This window comes from Pseudophryne corroboree, chromosome 4, assembly GCF_028390025.1.
Source record: "Pseudophryne corroboree isolate aPseCor3 chromosome 4, aPseCor3.hap2, whole genome shotgun sequence".
Taxonomy (NCBI): domain Eukaryota; kingdom Metazoa; phylum Chordata; class Amphibia; order Anura; family Myobatrachidae; genus Pseudophryne; species Pseudophryne corroboree.
In genome coordinates this window covers 278,599,167-278,619,318 of record NC_086447.1, presented here as the reverse complement: position 1 = coordinate 278,619,318, position 20,152 = coordinate 278,599,167, and the positions used below count along the sequence as shown (strand labels likewise).

The 20,152-nt window shown below is 48.3% G+C and overlaps 1 protein-coding gene across 1 annotated transcript in view; it reads left to right on the top strand.

The window, feature by feature from the left end:
• The window catches only part of KPNA4 (karyopherin subunit alpha 4), a 129,599-nt gene that overhangs the window by 22,713 nt on the left and 86,734 nt on the right, over positions 1-20,152 (top strand). Inside the window, exon 2 of the mRNA XM_063916168.1 lies at positions 6,168-6,212. Coding sequence (XP_063772238.1) covers positions 6,168-6,212 — 45 coding nt within the window. The remainder of the gene's footprint in view (positions 1-6,167; positions 6,213-20,152) is intronic.

Genomic DNA, 20,152 nt, shown 5'->3' with positions numbered 1-20,152 from the left:
CATGGGAAGTGACCATGTTGTTAGCCCTGGCCTCGGCCAGGCGATTGTCAGAATGGGCGGCTTTGTCTTACAAAAGCCCATATTAAAATTTTCCATTTGAACAGGACAGAACTGGGACTCGTCTCCAGTTTCTTCATAAAGGGGTGTCAGCGTTTTCACCTGAAACAACCTCTTGTGGTGCCTGCGGCTACTAGGGACTTGGAGGACTCCAAGTTACTAGATGTGGTCAGGGCCCTAAAAAAAATATATATATATATATATATATATATATATATATATATATATATATATATATATATATATATATATATATATATATATATATATATATATATATATATATATATATAATATATATATAGTTAGGACGGCTGGAGTCAGAAAGTCTGACTTGCTGTTTATACTGTATACACCCAACAAGCTGGGTGCTCATGCTTCTAAGCAGTCTATTGCACGCTGGATTTGTAGTACAATTCAGCTTGCACATTCTGTGGCAGGCCTGCCACAGACGAAATATGTAGATGCCCATTCCACAAGGAAGGTGGGCTCATCCTGGGCGGCTGCCCGAGGAGTCTCGGCATTACAACTTTGCCGAGCAGCTACGTGGTCAGGGGAGAACACGTTTGTAAAATTTTACAAATTTTGATACTCTGGCTAAGGAGGACCTGGAGTTCTCTCATTCGGTGCTGCAGAGTCATCCGCACTCTCCCGCCCGTTTGGGAGCTTTGGTATAATCCCCATGGTCCTGACTGAGTCCCCAGCATCCACTAGGACGTTAGAGAAAATAAGAATTTACTTACCGATAATTCTATTTCTCGTAGTCCGTAGTGGATGCTGGGCGCCCATCCCAAGTGCGGATTGTCTGCAATGCTTGTACATAGTTATTGTTACAAAAATCGGGTTATTACTATTGTTGTGAGCCATCTTTTCGGAGGCTACTTCGTTTTGTTATCATACTGTTAACTGGGTTCAGATCACAAGTTGTACGGTGTGATTGGTGTGGCTGGTATGAGTCTTACCCGGGATTCAAGATCCTTCCTTATTGTGTACGCTCGTCCGGGCACAGTACCTAGCTGAGGCTTGGAGGAGGGTCATGGGGGGAGGAGCCAGTACACACCATGTGACCTAAAAAGCTTTTTAGATGTGCCCCGTCTCCTGCGGAGCCCGCTATTCCCCATGGTCCTGACGGAGTCCCCAGCATCCACTACGGACTACGAGAAATAGAATTATCGGTAAGTAAATTCTTATTTTTTTATTTATTTTTTAAATTCCTCTCATAAACCAGATTGGTGAGTATAATATGCGAACATGCAAAACAGAGGGTCCTATATCTATTTCCTTTGAGGAGATATTTTGCTTATAGATACCTTATGGGGTATATGCAATTCCGGGCGAATTGCGGCACTTTTTCGCCCGTTTTTAAATTCGACACAATTCGACCGTCTAATTCCGGCCGGCGGGTGCCGGAATTCGACATATTCAATAAAAAATGGATTCGACAGTCCCCCTGTCGAAAAACGGAACAATTGACGGATTTTTATTCGATTTTCATAAATGTAAAAAAAAGGTAAAAAACCCGGAAAAAAAATTGCGTGGGGTCCCCCCTCCTAAGCATAACCAGCCTCGGGCTCTTTGAGCCGGTCCTGGTTGCCAAAATACGGGGGGGGAAATGTCCCCCCCATCCATGTGCTGCGGATGGGGGGCTGATAGCGTGGCACTCCCTGATTAGCTGAAGGGACCTTCTGTGACAGGAGTCACAGGGGGTCTCAGCATTCGGGGAAAGGGGTCCCATGTGTAAACATGGGACCCCTTTCAGTCCGTGTGGAGCGGGTATGCGTTTTTTTTTTTTTTTGCCATGTACGAGGATTACAATAAAAGAACCGGACACTGGATCAGGTGGAGTATATAATTTTATTTTCAGGTACCTCGGACGTCGACAGACAGAGACGTGGCCAGAGTCAGCGTGTCAACATAGGTAAGTATGTATGTGTCGGCATTTATGTAATAAAGTTTTACTTTCAAGGTGTGTGTGTCCTGTTTTTATTTGGGTATTTATTTGCAGAAGAACTACAGGTACCAGCGGGCCCGTTTCCCCCCCGCATGCTGGTACTTGTGGTTCTCCAAGTACCAGCTTGCGGGGAGGCTTGCTGGGACTTGTAGTTCTTCTGCAAAAAAAACAATATTCTTTCATTTTTACACATGGCTATCAGCCCCCCATCCACAGCCCTTGGATGGGGGGGGGGGGGGGGGGAACACAGCCTCGGGCTTCACCCCTGGCCCTTGGGTGGCTGGGGGGGACCCCTTGATTGAAGGGGTCCCCACTCCAGGGTACCCCGGCCAGGGGTGACTAGTTGGGTATTTAATGCCACAGCCGCAGGGAGCGGTATAAAAGTGTCCCCCAGCTGTGGTATTGTCTGTCCAGCTAGTGGAGCCCGGTGCTGGTACAAAAAATACGGGGGACCCCCTACGCTTTTTGTCCCCCGTATTTTTTGCACCAGGACCAGGCGCAGAGCCCGGTGCTGGTTGTTAAAATACGGGGGATCCCCTGTCATTTCCCCCCCGTATTTTTACAACCAGGACCGGCTCGAAGAGCCCGAGGCTGGTTATGCTTAGGAGGGGGGACCCCACGCATTTTTTTTTTTTTTTGGTCTTTAACCCATTCCATAAAAAAAAATAAAAAATTTTTTTTTTAAAAATATATAAATACTTGTGCCTCCTAAAGAGCCAAATCAAGTACCTAATCCCTTCTAATATAATTAGATATGCTATTAGCAATAAAAAAAACACAAAAAAAAACATGTTTTTAAAAAATATTATTACATTCCGCCAGCAAAGTGAGGCGGATTGAAAATTACAAATTTACTGACGAAAAGCACTGTTGTCGAATTTACGTACTTCAATTGAATATACTTTTGTCGAAAAGCCGCATTTGTACCATTGCAGAAATGTCGAATTTGTCAAATGTCGAATTTCAAAAAGTCGAATTTTAAAAGCCCGGTTTTTTGACTGAAAGTACTGTATTGCATTGTCAATTTTTTTTTATTTTTTTTTTTGGTGAAAGTCCAGTTTTTCGACATTTTCGGGAATTCGACCGCAATTGCATATATTCCGGAGTATAGGCCGAGATTATTTTTTATAGATTGATATATATATTTTTTTTTTTCACACAGTCATGGATGGAACTTGATTAAGGTATAAAACATTTTATGGATCTTTCTGTATCCTGTAATGTTGGCTGTATGTATAAACACTGGTATTTCTGGTATTGGTTTTTAGTGAGTCAGGTGTATTTATCGCGTTAAATGATCAGTGTGTGTATACTGACTTGTATTCTAATCTTAGATTGTTAGTCTAACCATTCTGCTATGTAACAGTAAACTTATGCCCTGATCGGCCTGAGTCATCGGCTCTTGTGCCTGCTAGTTCCAGCTTGGCACCAAGTTCTGCAGAATGTGAGTCAGTGTTAGCCTTGCATGGGATGACACGTTGTGTGGAAATGATCCTATGCTCAGTCAGGAAAATGCACTGAATGCCATTGAAGGGTTGCTTCCTCTGTAATTCCCTTGCTTGGGTGTCTACCCTGAAGCCTGGCATGTCTAACGGGTGTAGTATGGTATGCCGGCGGCCGGGCTCCCGGCGACCAGCATACCGGCGCCGGGAGCGCGACCGCCGGCATACCGACAGTGTGGCGAGTGCAAAGGAGCCCCTTGCGGGCTCGCCACGCTGCGGGCACGGTGGCGCGCTGCTTATTTATTCTCCCTCCAGGGGGGTCGTGGACCCCCACGAGGGAGAATAGCTGTCGGTATGCCGGGTGTCGGGATCCCGGCGCCGGTATACTGTGCGCCGGGATCCCGACATTCGGCATACTGAAGACCACCCTGTCTAATGAATGCTATAGCAACCCTCTCGCTTTTAATTAGATGCTGCCACTTTACCTCAGGACTGTTCTAGATCACTATAGGTAAACATTAACTTGCATAGTTTTGCAGTTGTACTGGTAGTTCTGATACAATCTGGTAGTTCTATTTATTGTTGTGCCCGAACGGTAATAAGTGATAGATTACTATTGTCCTCAAAAACATAGAATTTGTTACCTATACATTTTTAGAGAATTAATTTGTTTCTACTTCCCGTAACGCCTGTCCTAGTGACCGGAAACTATTTAATTGTTTGGTCGACTAGCCCTGTGCTGTTAGCAACAGGTGCATTCTCATGCCCAAAATGCAGGGTATTAGCAGTGTAAAGCAGCTTCTGTTCCCCCCCTATCAGTAGTTTACATAAATAAAGATGAGCTGCACTATACGGTTGTCAAATTAGAATTTTCACGGCTTGACATCCGTACATTCCATATTGTGTGTTACAGGATGCTGCCTGGAATAACAGGGCACATAGTTCAAGTTTTGAGGGGTGAGGAAATGGGCTCTTAGAATGTCATGCAGTAATGCTTACTGTCACTTTAAGCTTCTTTTACATAGTTTTTAGTATGGATTATGGAATTGAGGGGGTATATATATAACTTCATGTATGTGCATTGGTCTACTTGCATCTTTCTTTACTGCTATATGGCGCCACATAGCTTCTAATACTGTTCAGTGGAAAACATTACAGTGAAACACAAGGAATTATATATAAAAAGTGCAAACCAACCATACAAGGTGATAAGTTAAAATGAATAAGGGGCATTGTGATACTTAAAACAGCAGGACTCCATGGGGTCTATTCAATTCTCCCAACAGTTGAATAGCGCCGGGAATTAGCTCCCGGTGCTATTCAATACAGCGCCAAGTGACACTCGGTTGTCCGGAATTCTTCTCACCCCTGGGGGGGATGCGAGAGGAAATCCGACAAAAGTGCTGCTGCGTGGCCGGTGCGAAGCCGATTCTGTCGGGAATCAGCATCGCGCCGTGGAGTTAAGTCTGAGAATGCCCGTTCTCCCGACAAATCAACCTGTTAAGTCCGGGAGAATGGGCATTCGTCGACTTAAAATGAGCTGAATTGAATAGCGACGGGAACTAATTCCCGGCGCTATTCAACTGTCGGAGAATTAAATCGACCCCCATGAGCCATGGCCCTGGAGTGGTTGTACAGAAATGATCATATACATTGACTGAGTGGGAGTGCACTGGAGACAGGGATAGTGTATGAAGATAAGAAGGCAGACACACTGGGTACACACTGGCTTGACGGGGATTCATTCCGACAAAGGAACTAATCCCTGTCAGCCCGAATTGCCTGTACACACTGGGGCGATTTTAGTGAAGAACGGAATGATCTTCATTAACATATTACAGGACACTAGTGACGGACGCTTGTCTTGATGTGTAGCACATCAAAATAAAGGGCCCCATACACTTATGTGACCACATGTCGCAGGCGATCACTCCGGCAGCCTCCCGGGGGGCAGGATCGCCCAAGATGCATCGTATGCTGTCCTTTGGCATAAGATGTATCTTGGGCGATCCCAGCCATGCCCCCAGGTTGGACCTGATTGAATGTGCAGCACATTCAATCTGGAGGATCCGATGCTCACGGGAACGCGGATCAGATCGGAAACTCCTCTAAAAGGCCCGATTTCATCCGATATATCGGGCAGAATGCCTGAAATTGGATGAAATCTGGCATTATCACTCTAGTGTTTGGGTCCCTTACGTGTTTGTTGCATGGGAGCGCGCAATCCTGCGTACACACTGCGCTTTATAAGCGATGTCACACCAATGTGATCAAGGTTTCAAATACATGATTGAAATTTTTTTTTTCCACTAATGCAAAAAAAAAAAAAAAACTGTGTTAAACCAAAAAAGCGTTTAAACGAAAGACACAAACACTACTTTTTTTTTTCTTTTACCAACCCTGCTAAACACCAAACCTGATACGCAAGGGGGGCTTTGTGCAATGGGATTAGTGCACAATTTTCCCACACTTACGAAAGCTAAATTGGACTAATTTTGTTCTTTGACATTTGAGCAATGGTTTTATTCTTTTTCAGCTAAACTTTTCATTAATGCTGCACGTGCTTGTAGTAACTGAGCCTGTGTGACATTGATAGCAATTGATTATTCCTAGTGGGTGAAATAATAATAGCAAAGCTGTTAACTCTTCAGTGTTGGAATTGAAATGCTTTTATCTTGTAACTTAAAAGTAGTTGTAACATTCCCTTTATCTTGCAGAGCATGAGAAGACAGAGGAATGAAGTTGTTGTGGAACTAAGAAAGGTATGTTGCACCTTTTTTGTCCTCATGGTTACATTTGTGTCCTTTTCCATTGTTGGCCAACGCTATGCCCTGTAAGGCTGTGTATGCTTGCACCTACGGTTTTCCTATGCAATGCGTATGGATCATGGGTGCAAGTGTACGCACACCCCCAGTAAAGTAGCAAGTTATAAGGCTGGAAGAAGACAAATGTGTAAGTCTACAATTGAATGTCTTTCCTGGTTTAGTGCATTTAGTTAACAGTAGTGGTTTGTTTTCTATTTAGCTACATCCTAGGGTTTTGATGGAGCTAAATACTGAAATAGTAAGGCCACTCCCTGATTTTCAGTGACTCGCTTAGATCCGGTATGATACCAAAGGACTGGCGTATAGCGGATGTAGTCCCAATATTTAAAAAGGGTATTAAACTTCATCCTGGTAACTATATAGACTGGTTAGTCTGACAATCAATAGTGGGGAAACTATTGGAAAGTATACTAAGGGACAGCATACAGGATTACTTGGAGAACTCCCATGCTGTTAATAAGAACCAGCACGGTTCTGTGAGAAACAGGTCATGCCAAACTAATTTGATTAGCTTCTAAGAGATAGTAAACGACAACCTCGACCAGGGTGACAGTTGATGTGGTTTATCTAGATTTCTGCTGCGGGGTACACTGGGCTCCACAAGTCTGGACAATGGGGTGTAGAGTAGGATCTTGATCCGAGGCACCAACAGGCGCAAAGCTTTGACTGTTCCCAGAATGCACAGCGCCGCCTCCTATATCACCCCGCCTCCCAGCACAGGAGCTCAGTTTGTCAGTTGGTGCTGCAGTAAGCAGGCACTTAACAGAGGGGCTGCTCCAAGCAGCCCTGAGAAAAGCTTTTTATGAGGTAAAAAGTGAAGACTTCAAGGGCAGCAGCGGTGGTAAATGTCTTGTGACATTCACTGCTGCAGCTCCAGCTCTCCCCAGCGGCGCTGTACACTTCCGAGCCCTGGTTGCTGGGTACCTACAATGGAGGCTCCTGTTTTCTTCGTTAGACACACACGGCTGGGGCTCTCCAGGATCGCGTGGCCGCGATGCGGGAGGTGGTAAGTGGGTCCCACTCGCGATCCGGCGCGGTCAGTACCCGGTGGTTTTGCCAGCAAGGGGGATAAGGCTTAGACCTGAAGCCCCTCCCCCAGCACCAGGGCGCCATTTCCAGCAAGTGTTCCCGCCCTGGAGCTGCATCTCTGTCTTTTCCTCACTCCCTGTCGGTGTCTGCTGCGCCATTACTCCTCAGCTCACTGTTCCTGGGACTGCTTGGGCAAATCCTCCTATGTAAAGCCGCCTGGTTGTCAGCGCTGTGCCTTTACATGACACTTAAGTATTCTACCTGCCTTTTTAGTCAGTGTTAGTAAGAGAGTGCATTTAGTCAGGGGTTTATAGTACAATTACCCTGTGATATACATAGTTTCTTACTGTGTAGTGCTATATCTATTGACTATATAGCTGTTTAAGCTAGTCCAGTGCAGTATTATTGTCTGTAATAACCTCTGCATTGTACAAACTGTGACTATTTGTGTGTGCATTGATAGCTGAGTGGTGTCCATCTCGTGTCTTTCACTCAACTTGCTATCCCTATATTCTATAACCTGAGGGGCCTTGGTGCGTCAGGTGTTATTTAATATAGGATTTTCACAAAGATATACTGTGTTACGTATTTTTTTCTGTGATTTAGTCACCATATCTCTCCTTTATTTCTGCTGGTGCTGACTACACTGCGCAGGGGTTTTGGTTTAGGGATATAGTGCTGCTAATAATTGTACTGTTACCTCATACTGCAAGTTATATCATGTCTGCTTCTGAGGGTAACGGTTCTGGGGCGGAACACACTGCTGGTGTTGCTGAAGCCACAGGCACATATGGGGAGAATATAGCAGCTGTGGGCTCTGGTTCTGGGGGCTCTGGGGACTGTGGCAATGGAGGCACATACTGACCCTCCGTGGGCCGCTTTTTCCACGCTTCTGCATATGCTAGTTCATAAACTAACACCCCCTATGGGACCTCCAATGCCGGTACAGCCGTGTGTGGTCCCTGCAGCTAACCCGCCGTGGGCGGACGATTTATCTGCTCAATTAAAGGAGTTGAACCAGTCCCTGACTACTAAAAAGTCTGACCATCGCTCACCTAAGTCCAAGAGGTCCTCTAAGCGAGCGCTCGTCTCCTCACAATCCACTGCTGTCACTGACCTCTCGTCTGATGAAAACAGCACATACACTGACCCCACAGGTTCTGACTCGGATACGGCTGATGGGGAGGGTAGTTCACATGTGGATGTTCCTGATCTTTTGGAGGCTATTAAGTTAATTCTGCAGATTACGGATGATCCCGAGCCATCCGTTCCTCCTAAGAAACCAGATAGGTTCAAGCGTCAGAAGGTGATTAAACAAGTTTCTCTAATGTCCTAGAGAATGCTGGGACTCCGTAAGGATCATGGGGATAGTCGGGCTCCGCAGGAGACATGGGCACTTTAAGAAAGACTTTGGATCTGGGTGTGCACTGGCCCCTCCCTCTATGCCCCTCCTCCAGACCTCAGTTTGATACTGTGCCCAGTGGAGACTGGGTGCATTTCAGGGAGCTCTCCTGAGTTTCTTGTAAAGAAAGTATTTTAGTTAGGTTTTTTATGTTCAGGGAGCCTGCTGGCAACAGACTCCCTGCATCGAGGGACTGAGGAGAGAGATACAGACCCACTTCTCTGAGTTTCAGGGCTCTGTTTCTTAGGCTACTGGACATCATTAGCTCCAGAGGGATCGGTACGCAGGTCTCACCCTCGCCGTCCATCCCAGAGCCGCGCCGCCGTCCTCCTCGCAGAGCCGGAAAATAGAAGCCGGGTGAGTATGAGAGGAAAAGACTTCAGAGGCGGCAGAAGATAGCTTGATCTTCATAGAGGTAACGCACAGCAGTGAAGCTGTGCGCCATTGCTCCCATTCACCTCACACACATCGGTCACTGTAAGGGTGCAGGGCGCGCGCCCTGGGCAGCAATATAAACATCTCCTGTGGCAAATGTGCATATATACATGTACAGCTGGGCACTGTACATGTATATAAAGAGCCCCCGCCATGTTTTTAAGAATTTTGAGCGGGACAGAAGCCTGCCGCCGAGTGGGCGGGGCTTCTCCCTCAGCACTCACCAGCGCCATTTTTCTCCACAGCACCGCTGAGAGGAAGCTCCCCGGACTCTCCCCTGTTTGATACCACGGTGAAAGAGGGTTTTAAAGTAGAGGGGGGGCACATAATTGGCGCATATACATACTTGAAAAGCGCTACTGGGTAAACATTCTGTGTTTTTTCCTGGGTCATATAGCGCTGGGGTGTGTGCTGGCATACTCTCTCTCTGTCTCTCCAAAGGGCCTGGTGGGGAACTTGTCTTCAGAAAAGAGCTTCCCTGTGTGTGGTGTCGGTACGCGTGTGTCGACATGTCTGAGGTTAAAGGCTCACCTAAGGAGGAGGGGGAGTGTATGAATGTAAGGTATCCGTCGGCAGCGCCGACACCTGACTGGATGGATATGTGGAATGTTTTAAGTGATAATGTTAATTTATTGCACAAAAGATTAGACAAAGCTGAAGCTAGGGTACAGTCAGGGAGTCAACCCATGTCTGTCCCAATGTCGCCGGGACCTTCGGGGTCTCAGAAGCGCCCACTATCCCAAATAGTAGACACAGATACCGACACGGATTCAAACTCCAGTGTCGACTACGATGATGCAAAATTACAGCTAAATATATTCGATATATGATTATTGCAATAAAAGATGTTTTGCATATCATAGAGGAACCCCCTGTCCCTGACACAAGGGTTCACATGAGCTGAACGAATTATGCGATAAAGCGTGGGAAACTCCAGACAAAAAACTGCAGATTCACAAAAGGATTCTTATAGCGTATACTTTCCCGCCAACGGACAGAATACGGTGGGAATCCTCCCCTAGGGTAGACAAGGCTTTGACATGCTTATCAAAAAACATAGCGCTCCCATCCCAAGATACGGCTACCCTCAAGGATCCTGCTGACCGCAAGCAGGAGGTTACCTTGAAGTCCATTTACACACATTCTGGTACCTTACTCAGACCGGCAATTGCGTCGGCCTGGGTTTATAGGTCTGTAGCAACATGGACAGATTCCTTATCAGCGGATATTGAGACCCTTGATAAGGATACCATTTTAATGACCCTAGGGCATATAAAAGATGCTGTCTTATATATGAGTGATGCTCAAAGAGACATTAGTTTGCTGGGTTCCAGAATAAACGCTATGTCTATTTCTGCTAGGCGAGTCTTATGGACCCGACAGTGGACAGGTGATGCCGACTCAAAGAGGCATATGGAGTTTTTGCCTTACAAGGGGGAGGAATTGTTTGGAGAGGGCCTCTCGGACCTAGTCTCCACAGCTACGGCAGGTAAATCGAATTTTTTGCCTTATATTCCCTTACAATCTAAGAAAGCGCCTCATTATCAAATGCAGTGCTTTCGTTCAAATAAAAGCAAAAGAGTACATGGATCGTCCTTTCTTGCCAGAGGTAAGGGCAGAGGGAAAAAGCTGCACAACACAGCTAGTTCCCAGGAACAGAAGTCCTCCCCGGCCTCTGCAAAATCCACCGCATGACGCTGGGGCTCCCCTGAGGGAGTCTGCTCCAGTAGGGGCACGTCTTCGACTTTTCAGCCACATCTGGGTTCACTCACAGGTGGATCCCTGGGCAATAGAAATTGTTTCGCAGGATACAAGCTGGAATGCGAAGAGGTGCCTCCTCGCCGGTTTTTCAAATCGGCGCTACCGACTTCTCCCCTGGAAAGGGAGATAGTGTTACATGCGATTCACAAATTGTGTCTTCAACAAGTGGTGGTCGAGGTTCCCCTGCTTCAAAGAGGGAAGGGGTACTACTCAACTCTGTTTGTGGTCCCGAAACCGGACGGTTCGGTCAGACCCAGTTTGAATTTTTAAATCCCTGAACCTTTACATAAAACTGTTCAATTTCAAAATGGAATCGCTCAGAGCGGTCATCACCAGCCTAGAAGGGGGGGATTATATGGTATCTCTGGACATAAAGGATGCATACCTGCATGTTCCCATATATTCTCATCAGGCATACCTGGGATTTGCGGTACAGGATTGTCATTACCAATTTCAGACTTTGCCGTTTGGGCTTTCCACGGCCCCGAGAATTTTCACCAAGGTAATGGCGGAAATGATGGTGCTCCTGCGCAAGCAGGGTGACACAATTATCCCGTACTTGGACGATCTCCTCATAAAAGCGAGATCACGGGAGAAGTTGCTGAACAGCGTATCACTTTCACTGAAGGTGTTACCGCGACACGGCTGGATTCTCAATATTCCAAAGTCGCAGCTGAATTTTACCACTCGTCTGCCCTTCTTGGGCATGATTCTGGACACAGACCAGAAAAGGGTTTTTCTTCCGATAGAAAAAGCGCAGGAACTCATGACTCTAGTCAAGAACCTGTTGAAGCCAAAACAAGTGTCAGTACATCATTGCACTCAAGTCCTGGGAAAAATGGTGGCGACGTACGAAGCCATTCCCTTCGGCAGGTGCCATACAAGGACTTTCCAATGGGACCTATTGGACAAATGGCCTGGGTCACATCTGCAAATGCATCAGAGGATCACCCTGTCCCCCAGGGCCAGGGTATCTCTCCTGTGGTGGCTGCAGAGTGCTCACCTTCTAGAGGGCCGCAGGTTTCGGCATTCAGAATTGGATCCTGGTGATCACGGACGCGAGCCTCCGAGGTTGGGGAGCAGTCACACAGGGAAGATATTTCCAAGGCCTTTGGACAAGTCAAGAGACTTGTCTTAACATCAACATCCTGGAACTAAGGGCCATATACAACGCCCTACGTCAAGCGGAGACCTTACTTCGCGACCGACCAGTTATGATCCAGTCAGACAACGTCACCGCAGTAGCTCATGTAAACCGCCAGGGCGAGACAAGGAGCAGAATGGCGATGGCGGAAGCCACCAGAATTCTTCACTGGGCGGAGAATCATGTAAGCGCACTGTCAGCAGTGTTCATTCCGGGAGTGGACAACTGGGAAGCAGACTTCCTCAGCAGACACGACCTGCATCCGGGAGAGTGGGGACTTCATCAGGAAGTCTTTGCACAGATTGCAAGTCGGTGGGGACTGCCCCAAATAGACATGATGGCGTCCCGTCTCAACAAAAAGCTACAAAGGTTTTGCGCCAGGTCAATAGATCCTCAGGCTGTAGCTGTGGACGCCCTAGTGACACCGTGGGTGTTCCAGTCGGTCTATGTATTTCCTCCTCCTTCCTCTCATACCCAAGGTGTTGAGAATAATAAGAAAGAGGAGTGGGAACAATACTCATTGTTCCGGATTGGCCACGAAGGACCTGATATCCGTATCTGCAGGAAATGCTCACAGAAGATCCGTGGCTTCTTCCTTTAAGACAGGACCTGTTGCAACAGGGTCCCTGTCTGTTCCAAGACTTATACCGCGGCTGCGTTTGGCGGTTGAACGCCGGATCCTAGCGGAAAAAGGTAATCCGGATGAGGTCATTCCTACGCTAATAAAGGCTAGGAAGGACGTGACATCTAAACATTATCATCGAATATGGCGAAAATATGTTTCTTGGTGTGAGGCCAGGAATGCTGCTACGGAAGAATTCCATCTAGGCCGTTTTCTTCACTTCTTACAAACTGGAGTGAATTTGGGCCTAAAATTAGGCTCCATTAAAGTTCAGATTTCGGCCTTATCCATTTTCTTTCAAAAGGAATTGGCCTCTCTACCTGAAGTACAGACTTTTGTGAAGGGATTACTGCATATTCAGCCTCCTTTTGTATCTCCGGTGGCGCCTTGGGACCTTAACGTGTTTTTGCGTTTCCTTAAGTCACATTGGTTTGTACCACTTAGAACAGTGGAGTTGAAATATCTCACTAGGAAGGTGGTCATGTTGTTAGCCTTGGCTTCGGCTAAGCGAGTTTCGGAATTAGCGGCTTTATCACATAAAAGCCCCTATCTGGTTTTGCATATGGATAGAGCGGAATTGCGGACCCGTCCTCAATTCCTACCTAAGGTGGTCTCATCCTTTCATATGAACCAACCTATTGTCGTGCCTGTGGCTACACGTGACTTGGAGGATTCCGAGTACCTTGATGTGGTCAGGACTTTGAAAATTTACGTGGCCAGAATGGCTAGGATCAGAAAAACAGAAGCACTGTTTGTCCTGTATACAGCCAACAAGGTTGGCGGCCCTGCTTCAAAGCAGACTATTGCTCGCTGGATCTGTAACACGATTCAGCAGGCGCATTCTACGGCAGGATTGCCGTTGCCAAAATCGGTTAAGGCCCATTCCACTAGGAAGGTGGGCTCGTCTTGGGCGGCTGTCCGAGGGGTCTCTGCACTACAGCTGTGCCGAGCTGCTACTTGGTCGGGGTCAAACACCTTTGCAAAGTTCTATAAGTTTGATACCCTGGCTGAGGAGGACCTCCTGTTTGCTCAATCGGTGCTGCAGAGTCATCCCCACTCTCCCGCCCGTTTGGGAGCTTTGGTATAATCCCCATGGTCCTTACGGAGTCCCAGCATCCTCTAGGACGTTAGAGAAAATAAGATTTTAAACTTACCGGTAAATCTTTCTCGTAGTCCGTAGAGGGTGCTGGGCGCCCGTCCCAAGTGCGGACTTCTTCTGCAAGACTTGTATATAGTTTTGCTTACATAAGGGTTATGTTCTAGTTTTCATCGGTCTTGGACTGATGCTATGTTGTTTTCATACTGTTAACTGGTTAGTATATCACAAGTTATACGGTGTGATTGGTGTGGCTGGTATGAATCTTGCCCTTGGATTAACAAAAATCCTTTCCTCGTACTGTCCGTCTACTCTGGGCACAATTTCTCTAACTGAGGTCTGGAGGAGGGGCATAGAGGGAGGAGCAGGTGCACCCCCAGATCCAAAGTCTTTCTTAAAGTGCCCATGTCTCCTGCGGAGCCCGTCTATCCCCATGGTCCTTACGGAGTCCCAGCATCCTCTACGAACTACGAGAAAAAGATTTACCGGTAGGTTTAAAATCTTATTTTTACCTCACTCTAACCACCTAGTGGATATACGTCAGGAACCCTGGCAAAGCCCGGGTACGAAGTTTGTGCCTCAAAAGAAGATGCTGGCTCGCTATCTCCTCGCGCCAGAGCTGTCTAAGAATTGGGAAACGCCTCCTCCAGTAGAACGCATGTGGCTAGGATGGTGGTTTCCTCCGCTCTACCTGTCACTACCGTTACGTCTCTAAAAGAGCCTATGGATAAACGTGTCGAGGGTTGTCTAAAAGCGATTTACATCCTCACGGGTGCTGCACAAAGGCCCGCTATTGCAGCTACATGGGCGGCAGAGGCTATTGAAGCATGGGCCTTGGAGTTAGAAGCTGAAATCTCCTCTGACCATGCTAGACAATGCTTGTCATATATTGTCACAGCTTCTCGCTATATTAAAGAGGCGGCTTCTGAAGCCGGTATCCTAGCAGCCAAGGCCTCTACTACGTCAGTCCTGGCTCGCAGGATATTGTGGCTGAGATCCTGGTCTGTGGATCTGGACTCTAGAAAAACCGTGGAGGTACTCCCTTTCAAGGGGGATATTCTGTTTGGGGAGGACTTAAATAAGATAGTGGTTGACTTGGCTACTGCCAAAACTGCCTGTCTGCCTAATACAGCTCCTTCTGTGTCGAAGGCCAAAGGCACATCCTTTCGCCCCTTTCGTCCCTCAGGTAAAGCAATAGGTCAGGCGTACCATAAGCAGGCCCGCACTTCCAAACCTGGTAAGCCGAAGCCCAAAAGAGCCTGGGCTGCCCGTCAGCCAGCAGCCAAGACCGATTAAGCCTGCCGCATGACGGGGCGGGCCTCCCCCTGGGGGATCCCAGGGTGGGGGGCCGGCTTCTAGGGTATACCCAGGAATGGTTGAAGACCACTTCAGATGCCTGGGTACGGGAAGTCATCACTCGAGGTTACGCCATAGCCTTCAAAAACCGACCCCCTCATCGATTTTGCCAGACAGACGTCCCGTCGGACCAGACAAAGGCAAACACTCTGCATTCGGTGGTACAGACCCTCCTGGATACAGGAGTCGTAGTACAGGTGCCTCTTACTCAGAGGGGCCAGGGGTACTATTCTCCGCTGTTTCTAGTCCCGAAACCGAATGGGTCCTCCCGGCCCATTCTCAACCTCAAGGCACTGAACAAGTTTGTGAAGGTTTTCCAAGTTCCGTATGGAAACCCTTCGCTCTATAGTTCTGGCCTTGGAACCTGGGGACTACATGGTCTCCCTGGACATACAAGATGCTTACTTGCATATTCCTATAGCAGTGTCACATCAACAGTACCTGAGGTTCGCTATTGGCAACCTCCATTACCAGTTTCGGGCGTTACCTTTTGGTTTAACAACGGCTCCGCGAGTCTTCACCAAAGTTATGGCGGTGATGACAGTGGTACTCCGCCGTCAAGGGGTCAGGATACTGCCGTATCTGGACGACTTATTAATCTTGGCAAATTCCCCAGATCTTCTCCTGCGCCATCTGGATATGACGGTCCGGTATCTACAAGCCCACGGGTGGCTCATCAACTGTAAGAAATCCTCCCTGGTCCCTGCTCAGAGCATGGTGCATCTGGGAGCGCTGTTGGACACTCACAACCAGAGGTTGTTCTTGTCTCAGGAGAAAGTCCTGAAACGATTCGTTGCTTCCTTTCTCGTCCGCAAGTGTCGATGCATTCGGCAATGCAGGTGCTGGGCCTCATGGTGTCAGCATTCGACATGGTGGAGTATGCTCAATTCCATTCTCGCCCCCTCCAGAAGCTGATTCTAGGCAAGTGGGACGGCCTGTCTCACCGGATCAGGTCTCAAATGATCTCTTTGACTCCGGAGGTCCGTCTGTCGCTGCTCTGGTTTCTCCAGGACCGACAATTGTGCAGAGGCCGTCCCTTCTGGAAATCCAACTGGGTCCTGTTGACGACAGATGCCAGTCTAAGAGGTTGGGGCGCGGTGCTGGAGCAGCACTCCTTGCAGGGTCGCTGGACCAAGGAGGAATCTCTCCTCTCGATCAACATTCTGGAATTGCGGGCGGTCTTCAATGCGTTGAACCTAGCCCAGCATTTGATTCAGAACCGTCCTGTTCAAGTACAGTCGGACAACGCAACCACAGTGGCTTACATAAATCATCAAGGTGGCACCCAAAGCCGTTTGGCAATGAAGGAAGCCTCACTGATTCTACGTTGGGCAGGACGCCATCTACCGGCAATATCGGCAATATTCATTCCGGGAGTCCTGAATTGGGAAGCGGACTTTTTCAGTCAGGACGTGCATGCCAGCGAGTGGGGCCTCCATCCAGAAGTGTTTCAACTCCTCGTGGAAAGGTGGGGTCTTCCAGATGTGGATCGGATGGCGTCTCGACACAATCACAAGGTTCCGGTCTTCGGAGCAAGGACAAGGGATCCTCAAGCAGCATTCGTGGATGCGCTGGCAGTACCTTGGAGGTTTCGGCTGCCGTACGTGTTCCCTCCGGTGTCGCTCCTGCCCAGGGTAATTCGGAAGTTCAAGCAAGAAAAAGGAAATCTGCTTCTCAGACGGCACTGGTTCTCAGACCTGCAAGGCCTATCGTGAGAGCGTCCACTTCTACTTCCACAACGCCCAGACCTCCTCGTTCAGGGCCCCTGTGTCTACCAGGACCTAGCCTGGCTGTCTTTGACGGCGTGGCTCTTGAAGCTTCCGTCTTAAGAGCTAAGGGTTTTTCTGAAGAGGTCATTAAAACTATGTTGCGGGCCCGGAAACCGGCCTCTGCTCAGATTTACCATCGGTTCTGGCATTCCTACTTTGTTTGGTGCGCATCTAACCATTATGACGCTTCCAAGTTTAGTACAGCCAAACTTTTGGCTTTTCTACAGCAGGGCCTAGATTTAGGCCTGCGTCTGGCCTCCCTCAAGGTTCATATTTCTGCCTTGTCAGTGTGGTTTCAGAGAAAAATTGCGACTTTACCTCATGTTCATACTTTCACTCAGGGTGTGTTGCGTATCCAACCTCCCTATGTCCCGCCTGTTGCTCCTTGGGACTTGTCTGTGGTTTTGGAGGCGTTGCAGGAGCCTCCATTTGAACCTCTTGGTTCAGCTGACCTTAAGTGGCTTTCCCTTAAGGTGGTGGTCTTGCTGGCTATTGCCTCTGCTAGAAGAGTGTCGGATTTGGGTGCCTTGTCTTGTAGTTCCCCATATCTGATTTCTCTGACGTCCTAGTGGATGCTGGGTACTCCGTAAGGACCAAGGGGAATAGACGGGCTCCGCAGGAGACTGGGCACTCTAAAGAAAAGATTAGGTACTATATCTGGTGTGCACTGGCTCCTCCCTCTATGCCCCTTCTCCAGACCTCAGTTAGAATCTGTGCCCGGCCAGAGCTGGATGCACTCTAGGGGCTCTCCTGAGCTTCCTAGAAAGAAAAGTATTTGTTAGGTTTTTTATTTTCAGTGAGATCTGCTGGCAACGGACTCACTGCTACGTGGGACTTAGGGGAGAGAAGCAAACCTACCTGCTTGCAGCTAGCTTGTGCTTCTAGGCTACTGGACTCCATTAGCTCCAGAGGGATCGAACACAGGGCCCGACCTCGATCGTCCGTTCCCGGAGCCGCGCCGCCGTCCCCCTTGCAGAGCCGGAAGAAACCGGAGGAAATCGGCGGCTGAAGACTTCGGTCTTCATTAAGGAAGCGCACAGCACTGCAGCTGTGCGCCATTGCTCCCTATGCACACCACACACTCCGGTCACTGATGGGTGCTGGGGGGGGGGGGGCGCCCTGGGCAGCAATTAGAGTACCTTACATGGCTAATTGACACACAATACAGCTTTTAAGCTGTATATGTGCATAATCTCCCGCCATTATACAGATAAAAAAGCGGGAAAAGTTCGCCGAGAAGGGTGCGGGGCTATCTTCCTCAGCACACCGGCGCCATTTTCTCTTCACAGCTCCGCTGGAAGACAGCTCCCCAGGCTCTCCCCTGCAGTTTTCAGACATCAAGGGTAAAAAAGAGAGGGGGGGCACTAAATTTAGGCGCAAAACTATATATGACAGCAGCTATAGGGAAAATCGCTTTTGTTAGTCTAAATCCCTGATTATATAGCGCTCTCTCTCTGTCTCCCCAAAGGACTTAGTGGGGTCCTGTCCTCAGTCTGAGCATTCCCTGTGTGTGCGTGCGGTGTGTCGGTACGGCTGTGTCGACATGTTTGATGAGGACGCTTACGTGGAGGCGGAGCAGGTGCCGATAAGTGTGATGTCGCCCCCTGCGGGGCCGACACCTGAGTGGATGGATATGTGGAAGGTATTAACAGACAGTGTCAACTCCTTACATAAAAGGTTCGATGACGCAGCTTTGGGACAGCCGGCATCTCAGCCCGCGCCTGCCCAGGCATCTCAGAGGCCGTCAGGGGCTCAAAAACGCCCGCTACCTCAGATGGCAGACACAGATGTCGACACGGAGTCTGACTCCAGTGTTGACGATGATGAGACAAATATACAATCCACTAGGGCCATCCGATGCATGATTACGGCAATGAAAAATGTGTTGCACATTTCTGACATTAACCCGGTTACCACAAAAAAGGGTATTATGTTTGGGGAGAAAAAGCAGCCAGTGACTTTTCCCCCATCTGATGAGTTAAATGAATTGTGTGAAGAAGCGTGGGGTTCCCCAGATAAGAATCTAGTAATTTCTAAGCGGTTACTAATGGCGTACCCTTTCCCGCCAACGGATAGGTTACGCTGGGAGACATCCCCTAAGGTGGACAAGGCGCTCACACGCTTATCAAAAAAGGTGGCACTGCCTTCTCAGGATACAGCCGCCTTAAAGGAGCCTGCAGATAGAAAGCAGGAGGCTATCCTGAAGTCTGTGTATACACACTCAGGTACTATACTGAGACCTGCTATTGCTTCAGCATGGATGTGTAGTGCTGCAGCAGCGTGGTCTGATTCCCTGTTTGATAACATTGATTCCCTTGACAGGGACACTATATTGCTAACCATAGAGCATATTAAGGACGTAGTCTTATACATGAGAGATGCACAGAGGGACATTTGCCAGCTGGCATCTAGAATTAATGCAATGTCCATTTCTGCCAGGAGAGTATTATGGACTCTGCAGTGGACAGGTGATGCTGATTCTAAAAGGCACATGGAAATTTTGCCTTATAAGGGTGAGGAATTGTTTAGGGACGGTCTTTCGGACCTCGTATCCACAGCAACAGCTGGGAAGTCGACTTTTTTACCTCCGGTTCCCTCACAACCTAAGAAAGCACCGTATTATCAAGTACAGTCCTTTCGGCCTCAGAAAGGCAAGCGGGTTAGAGGCGCGTCCTTTCTGCCCAGAGGCAGGGGTAGAGGGAAAAAGCTGCACCATACAGCCAGTTCCCAAGAACAAAAATCCTCCCCTGCTTCCACTAAGTCCACCGCATGACGCTGGGGCTCCACATGTGGAGCCAGGTGCAGTGGGGGCCCGTCTCCGGAACTTCAGCGACCAGTGGGTTCGCTCACAGGTGGATCTCTGGGTTCTACAAGTGGTATCTCAGGGATACAAGCTGGAGTTCGAGACGTCTCCCCCTCGCCGTTACCTCAAATCAGCCTTGCCAGCTACTCCCCAGGACAGGGAGGTAGTACTGGCGGCAATTCACAAGCTGTACCTCCAGCAGGTGATAATAAAAGTTCCCCTCCTTCAACAGGGACGGGGTTACTATTCCACAATGTTTGTGGTACCGAAACCAGACGGTTCGGTGAGACCCATTCTAAATTTGAAATCCTTGAACACTTATATAAGGAAGTTCAAGTTCAAAATGGAATCGCTCAGGGCGGTTATTGCAAGCCTGGAAGAGGGGGATTACATGGTATCACTGGACATCAAGGATGCTTACCTACATGTCCCCATTTACCCACCTCACCAGGTGTACCTC